The 9,967-nt window shown below is 42.9% G+C and overlaps 1 protein-coding gene across 1 annotated transcript in view; it reads left to right on the forward strand.

Annotated features, from left to right (window-relative positions):
* LOC311129700 (dnaJ homolog subfamily C member 15-like) overlaps positions 1-9,700 on the forward strand; it is a 10,018-nt gene extending 318 nt beyond the window's left edge. The window contains exons 2-6 of the mRNA XM_084162107.1: positions 483-534; positions 4,425-4,498; positions 5,399-5,478; positions 5,831-5,901; positions 7,602-9,700. Coding sequence (XP_084018233.1) covers positions 483-534; positions 4,425-4,498; positions 5,399-5,478; positions 5,831-5,901; positions 7,602-7,672 — 348 coding nt within the window. The 3' untranslated portion in view covers positions 7,673-9,700. The remainder of the gene's footprint in view (positions 1-482; positions 535-4,424; positions 4,499-5,398; positions 5,479-5,830; positions 5,902-7,601) is intronic.
* The last annotated feature ends 267 nt before the right edge of the window (positions 9,701-9,967 follow it).

Raw genomic sequence — 9,967 nt, forward strand, 5'->3', positions numbered from 1 at the left:
AAGTATCAAAAGTAAATGTATAAATCATTCAAATTCCTTATATTAAGCAAACCAGACGGAACCATTTTTCTTTTTTTAAATTGTATTACGGATAGGCAGGGGCACACTCCCAACAGCAACACTCAGACATAATTAACAAACGAAGCATGTGTGTTTAGTTTGTCCGCCAGATCAGAGGCAGTAGGGATGACCAGGGATGTTCTCTTGAGAAGTGCGTGAATTGAACCATTTTCCAGTCCTGCTAAGCATTAAAAAAATTGTAACGAATACTTTTGGGTGTCAGGCAAAATGTATGGAGTAAAAAGTACATGATTTTCTTTAGGAATGTAGTGAAGTAAAAGTTGTCAGAAATATAAATAGTAAAGTACAGATACCCTAAAAAAAACTACTTAAGTAGAACTTTAAATTATATTCACTGAAGTATTTTACACCGCTGTTGTTGACTGATGGATTGTTGTATTGATATTGTTCTGTATATTCAGGGTGGTACTCTGATAGCGGTTGGCCTTGGTGTTGCTGCTGCAGGCTTTGCAGGTAAGAAATAGCAAACATATAATATGCACACTCACACACCTTGCTACAGTTTGTACGCCAGATAATGTGATATAACCAAAGATTTTTGGTGTTCATTACAAGTTTGCCCATACAAACCGCTGCCATAAATTATTTAACTTACCTTGTATTGGCGATACTCACTTCGTTCTCGATTCTGGAAAACAGTTTTCTTATAAATGTGACAGATTGGGTCTTATGTAGCAAAATTTGAAATAGTGTTTTTTTACATTGGATAAAAGAGCTAGAAAATGGTATATCATACACTACAGTTGAGGAACAATGGGAAAGTAATTCTGCTTTGAAAGTTAAACTTGTAACCACACTTTTGAGAAAATGGCCTTTGAATGTTTTGGTACACCTACTGGTAAGCTTTTCTTTGTCTACACACATTCATCAACGTTCACACCCTCTTAAGCCTTAGCTCCACCCATCTCTTTAAGGATTCACATGTGCTAAACAGAGTGAGTAAGGTAGTGTACTAAACGACCAAAGATTTCAAGTCTAAAGGCTGGTTTATACTACGTCTAGCGACATGTCTGCAGACAGTTGTCGCAGTGACATCATGAACATTCTATTGTCATCCGACATCAAACTTGTCGTTGTCGTTATGAAAAAGACAGGCTGCATGACATCAGCAGCCTGGTGGTCCAAAATAGCATAACTACTGTATTTTAACACTAATAAACCCATCTGTTTAAAAATGAATTTAGCATATGTCAATCTAGCAAACCAGGCAACTAATGGCAACTTTGTAAAACAAAAAAAATGGTTCATTTCTAGCTTGTTAGCTAACGTTAAGTTAGCTGGTTAGCCAGTTCAAATAATGACCATATCATAGCTGACAACGTCTTAACTTTAGCTTATTTACAAGTTAATGCCAAGCTAATTGCAGAAATAGCTTACGGTTGTGAGTGTGACGAAATAAAAGCAGGGCATTCTACCAGAGAATTTTAGAACTTGGACACTGTCTCGTTGGCCGAACATTACGTTCTCCCGAGTGGTGCAGTGGTCTAAGGCACTGCATCGCAGTGCTGGCTGTGCCACTAGAGATCCTGGTTCGAATCCAGGCTCTGTCGTAGCCGGCCGCGCCCGGGAGACCCATGGGGCGGCGCACAATTGGCCCAGCGTCGTCCAGGGTAGGGGAGGGAATGGCTGGCAGGGATGTAGGGTTGTGGGTTCGATTCCCACGGGGGGCCGGTATGAAAAAAATAATTATAATAATAATGTAAGTCGCTCTGGGTAAGAGCGTCTGCTAAATGACAAAAATTTAATTACATCCTAATTTGACTTTGATGCAGGTCATGTTGTTCTTCACATTACCGTCTCTGGTAAACACACACTATATCAAATAAAATCAATGTTTATTTGTCACATGCACAGGATACAGAAGGTGTAAACGGTACAGTGAAATGGTTACTTGCATAGTGGAGTCTTTTGTTTAGACATGTAGCTAGCAAGCTAAACAATTAACCATAATCCCAACTCATAACATTACTACCATGCATTAATCTGCAGGTAGCTAAAGCTAACCAACTAGGTTCAATGTTAGCTAGCTAACATTAGGCTACAATTAACCATAATCCCAACTCATAACATTACTACCATGCATGAATCTGCAGGTAGCTAAAGCTAACCAACTAGGTTCAATGTTAGCTAGCTAACATTAGGCTATAACTAGCAATGCTTTTTGAGATCAAAATAATATTACTACACAGATCATACACGTGAAGTTAGCTAGCGAGCCAGCCAGCTAACGTTAGCTAGCTAGCTAACAGTACACTTTAACTTGCAATGAAAATGACTTTCTGACAAAATTAGATATGTATAATCTCCGAAAATGTAGCTAGCTAGAATCTCTTACCCGTATACATGGATGAACGCTTCTCCCTCTCTGTTACAGATGCCATGGTTGCGGTTAGTTTGAAGATGTAATCTGGAGACAGGTGTTTTATACAACAGCCTTCTGTGTGTTCTTTTTTCGACTCCCTCCGCATATTTGCAATCAAACGGCAGAATTTTCTTCATCTCCTTAGCTATCATACTCTGCTATCATACTCCGGGCATTCCACTGATTTTAAAACTTGGTCAACTTCTTCCTTGACAACACTTGATCGCCGTTTCAGAAGACTGTCTGGTTCAATGAAAAATGTTTTTACCTAAATCAGGGATTTCCTCATCGTCTGATTCATTTTCAGAGTCAGAGAGAGTCAGCATGGCACGATTGTCCTCCAGAAAGTGGAGAGCATTAGCAACACTTTTGCAGTTTTTCGTGACATCTTTCAAAAAAGCCGCGTTAAAAAGGCTTACCTACACATACTGAGCAGCTCATGTTATAGACAGTAGCATGCTACATGGCAGACCAATCCGAACTCCTCTCTCGGCATGTCCAGCCCATCCATTTTCTCAGCCAATCATGGCTAGCGGGAAGGTTCCTGTCTTTTTCACTGGCTAAACCAACCAGACTCACAATTGAAATGTTTTATTCATATGTACAGATGGCATGCAAGTTTGTTATTAAGGCTCATGAAAGTTAACATGTTCCAGTTTATTTTGATCAAAAATAAATGCTTATGTTCAAATGCCTCTCCTGTGAAGTAGTGACGTGCGACCAACGCCTAGTTCCCTGAAACAAGTCACAAATGTCAGTGTACAGTTGCAGGTGATAAATCCATGTTTTGTACCGCAAGAGGCCGTTCCTCACCATCTTAGCTGCCACACATCTAGCATTTCCCAGCATTTTGCAGGAACTAATCATTTTTATGCAACGCTACACACATGCAAGAAGCATATCTCACTCGACACAACATGGATTTACTATCTTTCTGAGTTTTCTCTGGTGTTTGTAGAACCACCTGCAACTGTACACTGACACGTATAAGATACGTTTTCCAGAATCGAGAACGAAGAGTGTATCGCCAATACCAGGTTAGTTGTCGAATTTATGGCAGCGGTTTGTATGGACAAACCTGTAACGTCCAGTAATAGACACCAAAAATCTTTGGTTATCACATTATCTGGCGTACAATCTGTAGCAATCACACACCCAGGTTATTTGGTTATTCAGGAAGTTAGATGTCTTACAAAACAGTATATTATGATCTTCCAGTCATTCTGTATAGTGATAAAGTGCCGTTATCGGGTTATCTTGCAGAGCGCAGCAGTGAATAGGCACTATGCCATTATCAGCATTGGTACAAGAGTGTCAGTCAGCACAGCCGTATTGTATCATGGTTAATAGTAAGGCAGTGTGTGGTCTGCCAGTTGCCACAGGGTTCGAGTGATGTGAGGTCATTAGTTGTTGTGGCGGCTTTGAGGAACAGCACAGTCTAATTATCCTCTCTATGTACATGGAAAGGCCAGCAGCAGGCCAGCCGTGCACGTGCGTGTGTGCGGTCCCTCCACGGTTGAAGGACTTTCAGCTTTGTAGTTTTAGGAAAACAGAACTTCCTGGAGGTGGAGTAGTGGATTTACTCCGCCCACTCAGAACATGTCAGTCATCAGGTTATAAATAATGCCCTGATTACTCCCTGAGCTTAGCAGCGTGGCTCTCATACGTGACTGAGTGGTTTAGTGTTTTTCTCTTGGAAAGCAGCTCCTCCAGAGATGTTTTCTTCTGTGTGTGTCTGTGTGTGTGTGTGGAGTATATAAACAGAAAATGTTTGGCAGGGTGTAGATGCTGACTGGCTGTATGTGGGTTTGGAGAGTGACCACAGCTTATGACAGTTTACCAACACAAACACTGACCCAGTACACACCGATAACACACACACTCCGATACATATTAGACAGGACAAGAACATAGAACTGTGGTGACCAGTGAAAAGGGGTCTGTGTGTGTAGGACAAATATGTACTGTGTTTATGTTTCAGGTCGTTATGCCTTCCAGTTGTGGAAGCCTCTAGGACAGGTCCTGTCACAGACTGCTAAGAAGATGCCCACCTCAGTAAGTAAGCGACTAACTTGGTTATGTGGTGAACCACACGTCTAGGACGGTACCGCAATCCTAAGAGGAGATGAAAACATATCTAACCATGTAGACCTATATGTTTTTTTGGGCAACTTCTAATGAACTCCTACTAATTGTTTGCATGTCTTGGTACACTGTATTCTAAAACTATGCATGATCAACGATGACACCCACTGGTTTTGCAGAAAACTCTCCCACCACCCTACGGACGCACATTTGCAAATCTGGGGGTTTCATGTATTGCCCCATCAGATAGTCACCAAGCACCAATGTTTGGTTGCATGTTTGTGGTGTAGTATTTATTCCACTGACTGTCTGTAGGGTGGTTAGTGGGTGGACTGAATCATGGTCTTCAGTTTCCCCCTACTGCACCTGAGTTATTGCTCCACAGACCAAAGGCTCCACATCAGGTTCCCAGACAGGGTGATGCACCCACTGCCCTCTCTCACCTCCCCCTGACCCTGGCGTGTTTTGTGTAGCCATGTTCAGTTGGAGGACAGGAAGGGGTCAGAAAGGGCAGATGCATAGCTGCACTTCTTGATGACTCACTTTGTGTGTGTGTGAGAGAGAAACAGTCATTCCTTCTAGTGTGTGTGTATGATTTTAAAGCAGTGCGTGACGTGAGATGGATAAGTGATCAGATCTCACACTGTGTGTGTGTATGTCTGGCAGTTTCTCCCAGTGTGTATTGTGTGACAATGAGGCAGTGCGTGACCGAAGGGAGTTATTGAACCCTATGTACCACAGAATGCACTTCCACCCTTCTTACTCTAAGTATTTACACTGAGTAAAAAAGGATACCTTTCTAGTGGGTGAGTTGAATGATTTCTAGGTGTGTGTGTACTTTCAGTACTAATATCTCTCCTCTCTCTCCAGGCCTTCTCATCCCACTACTATAAAGGAGGGTTTGACCAGAAGATGACTAAAAGAGAAGCTAGCCTCATCCTTGGTATCAGGTAAGACTGGCGAAAGTGTGTGTGTGTCATGCTCGCCTGTTTGTGAAGGTGTGTGCGCACATGTTTCTATTTCAGTCTGCGTTTGATTTCTCTGGGTCTTTGATGGGTTTATATTAGTCATCTCTCTTCCTGGTTTAGTTTAATTTCACACTGTCAATCACATTAGGGAGAGAACAGAACACCTCTGAATAGTTTAGTGGTCAGAAGAACTGGATGTTCTTACTGCAACTTGTGAATATGTGATTTGACCACTAGATGGTGGTGTAATCCTGCTCTAAATATGTGTTGTCTGTGTGTAGCCATATGTAGTACATTCTTCTAACCCCAATCCTGTATCTCTCTCCCCCTGTAGCCCGACCAGCACCAAGTCCAAGGTGAGAGATGCCCACCGGAGGATCATGGTCCTCAACCACCCAGATAAAGGTCAGTTGACAGTTTAATCCATATTTACTGGACATGCGAAAGGATTGATTGGAGACGACTGAATTAATTATACAGTGATAATCTCCTATTACTGGTTCACGTGTGAACAGCATATCACCTGTCTTTATTGAACCCATATACAAGGTGTTTTTCCCCAGCGTCAGGCTTGTGCACTCGGCCCCTCTCTCCTCTATCAAGGTTAATGGCCTCCCTCAGTCTCCCTCTCCTGAGAGGTGTACACACACACACACATACAAAGTCACGCACATACACAGCAGTTAGTTTTACACACTTGTCCACACTGTGTTTTTCCCTCTCCTGAGAGGAACACACACACACAGCGGGTAGTTTTACTCTGTGTGAAATGAGAAATGGCCTGTGGGATTCCTCTCTGACTGGGCGATAAGAGCTGAGGTGACAGAGCGAGGGAGGAGTTAGAGAGAAAGCGGAAGATGGGGACAAATAATAAATAGGGGGATGAAATATGGGGCTATAAGCTCTGTAGGGTCACCTGTAGTCACATCCATCAATACTGTCATCCTTGGATATGGATTTTTGTGTTCTGTTTCAGTAGGAGGTAGCACAGTTTAAATTATAGTTAATTTGCATGTGTTTGGTTACTGGGACATCGATAGAGGAGAGAGGGTAATAACCCACAGATGGTCTGTCAGTCAGCTGGGTCTGGGCAGGAAAGAGTTGACTGATTCCTGGTCAGAGTAATGTGTTGGAATGATTTGGCTAATTACCTCTCATTAGTTCCTGTCTGTGAGCCAATAAGGTTCAGTGAGCAAGATGACGAGATTTCAGGAAGTGATTCGACAGACTGCTCTCTATTTCTGCCTCTCTAGGCCCTCTAGCCCTGTTTTTAGTATCTTTCTTTCCTTGTGAGTGCTGAAGGCCGTACCGGGCCGGCTCTGTGTGTCAGTGACTGATTAGCAGACTAGTTGAGGCCTTCATCAGGCCCTGCTCTCTGTCACTGCAAACACTCCCTAACAGTCTCATGTATTACCCTAAACACACACACACACAGTACTGCTTCTGCTGACACACTACACACCACCTAGAGAGGGCAGTATACACACATGGCTACTAAGGAAGTGTTGTGCACACACACACACACCTGTGCCCTTCAGGCTGTCTTGGTAGTGTCACACAGCATACTACTCCCAGGATGCTGTACTCATTGACCCTGTGAGCTGAGCAGACCACTCTGCCTCAGGACACACACACCTCTATCATGTGTTTTCAGAGCAGTGTGGTGAAGGGTAAGAGACGAGGAGAGGAAGTCACTTTAGACTATTAGGATGCAACCCAACCTCAGTTTGTGCTAGCTCAGCATACACCTATTCCCTGTGCTCTATAGTGATTAGTGTTCCACCGTGTGTTAATGCACAGTGCCGGCAGGCCAAGCAGCTATAGAAGGTGATTGGATGTGACTGAGACGGGTAATGACTGAGCCTACTGTAGTCCTCTACACCTGACCTCTACATAGACTGGTTGTGTCAGTCAGTAGATGTCACTGAGGGGGTTTTGAGAGGGCATTGGGTTGGTGTGACTGAATGTCTGGGAAACAGCTTGCATGTCATGTGTAGACTGCGTTATATTGTTTTCACCTGGAATAGATAGAGGGGTGTGAGGGATGGAGGGGGGGGTGAAACAGACCGGTATTGATGAGAAGCGGATGTGTATTCTCTCTCCAGGTGGATCTCCATACATGGCCGCCAAGATCAATGAGGCTAAGGACATACTGGATAAAGACCAACGCCGCTAATAAAAACTACAGCCCCCATCACCCCTCTGACCTCCTGGACTACAGTATACTACAGATCTATTTATTCTAGCCCTAACACATTACCATCCCCAGAAGCAGTCCTACTGCACCAATGGACTATTCCGAATCCTCGTTCAGGAAAGGTTATCTTTCAAGTTGAAGGTCACCTGTAGTTATAAAAGTCAACATGTCTACTGTACAGTCTGTTGTAAATACACTATACCATAAGATACAAGATAATAATATTCCATAGAATAACTAATTAAAACATATACAGTGGGGGAAAAAAGTATTTAGTCAGCCACCAATTGTGCAAGTTCTCCCACTTAAAAAGATGAGAGGCCTGTAATATTCATCATAGGTACACGTCAACTATGACAGACAAAATGAGAATTTTTTTTCCAGAAAATCACATTGTAGGATTTTTAATGAATTTATTTGCAAATTATGGTGGAAAATAAGTATTTGGTCAATAACAAAAGTTTCTCAATACTTTGTTATATACCCTTTGTTGGCAATGACACAGGTCAAACGTTTTCTGTAAGTCTTCACAAGGTTTTCACACACTGTTGCTGGTATTTTGGCCCATTCCTCCATGCAGATCTCCTCTAGAGCAGTGATGTTTGGGGCTGTCGCTGGGCAACACAGACTTTCAACTCCCTCCAAAGATTTTCTATGGGGTTGAGATCTGGAGAATGGCTAGGCCACTCCAGGACCTTGAAATGCTTCTTACGAAGCCACTCCTTCGTTGCCCGGGCGGTGTGTTTGGGATCATTGTCATGCTGAAAGACCCAGCCACGTTTCATCTTCAATGCCCTTGCTGATGGAAGGAGGTTTTCACTCAAAATCTCACGATACATGGCCCCATTCATTCTTTCCTTTACACGGATCAGTCGTCCTGGTCCCTTTGCAGAAAAACAGCCCCAAAGCATGATGTTTCCACCCCCATGCTTCACAGTAGGTATGATGTTCTTTGGATGCAACTCAGCATTCTTTGTCCTCCAAACACGACGATTTGAGTTTTTACCAAAAAGTTATATTTTGGTTTCATCTGACCATATGACATTCTCCCAATCCTCTTCTGGATCATCCAAATGCACTCTAGCAAACTTCAGACGGGCCTGGACATGTACTGGCTTAAGCAGGGGGACACGTCTGGCACTGCAGGATTTGAGTCCCTGGCGGCGTAGTGTGTTACTGATGGTAGGCTTTGTTACTTTGGTCCCAGCTCTTTGCAGGTAATTCACTAGGTCCCCCCGTGTGGTTCTGGGATTTTTGCTCACCGTTCTTGTGATCATTTTGACCCCACGGGGTGAGATCTTGCGTGGAGCCCCAGATCGAGGGAGATTATCAGTGGTCTTGTATGTCTTCCATTTCCTAATAATTGCTCCCACAGTTGATTTCTTCAAACCAAGCTGCTTACCTATTGCAGATTCAGTCTTCCCAGCCTGGTGCAGGTCTACAATTTTGTTTCTGGTGTCCTTTGACAGCTCTTTGGTCTTGGCCATAGTGGAGTTTGGAGTGTGACTGTTTGAGGATGTGGACAGGTGTCTTTTATACTGATAACAAGTTCAAACAGGTGCCATTAATACAGGTAACGAGTGGAGGACAGAGGAGCCTCTTAAAGAATAAGTTACAGGTCTGTGAGAGCCAGAAATCTTGCTTGTTTGTAGGTGACCAAATACTTATTTTCCACCATAATTTGCAAATAAATTCATTAAAAATCCTACAATGTGATTTTCTGGAAAAAAAAATCTCAATTTGTCTGTCATAGTTGACGTGTACCTATGATGAAAATTACAGGCCTCTCTCATCTTTTTAAGTGGGAGAACTTGCACAATTGGTGGCTGACTAAATACTTTTTTTCCTTTTTTACCTTTTTATTCCTCTGTGTGGTAAAGACATTATGGCCGCTGTGAAATTAACCCTGTATGAATGGACAACAGAGACCAAGCCTAGCTGAGCAGTGTGTGTGAACAACGCAGGTAGTAATTTATCAAAGGTTGCTGAATAAAACATTTTCTGTAATGGTAATCAATGACTCATTATTGTGTTTCTCTGATTAGTCCCTTTCTTCTGCGCTGAGATGCCATTGTAGTAAACTATTAACAGTGCTGCAGGTTCTGATGAGAGAGGGAACATTGGGTAAGAGCTGTTTTTGAATGGTGACATTTCACTTTTTAAATGAGAGCCATTTCACCAGTAGCCTGCAGTAGCCTTTCCCCCTTCTGATAACCAGGTGGCGAATCGCATCTCTGCATGTCTGGCAGACATATCAGTATGGATGACGGATCA

The sequence above is a fragment of the Coregonus lavaretus genome (assembly GCF_964263955.1).
Source record: "Coregonus lavaretus genome assembly, chromosome: 5".
Classification (NCBI taxonomy): domain Eukaryota; kingdom Metazoa; phylum Chordata; class Actinopteri; order Salmoniformes; family Salmonidae; genus Coregonus; species Coregonus lavaretus.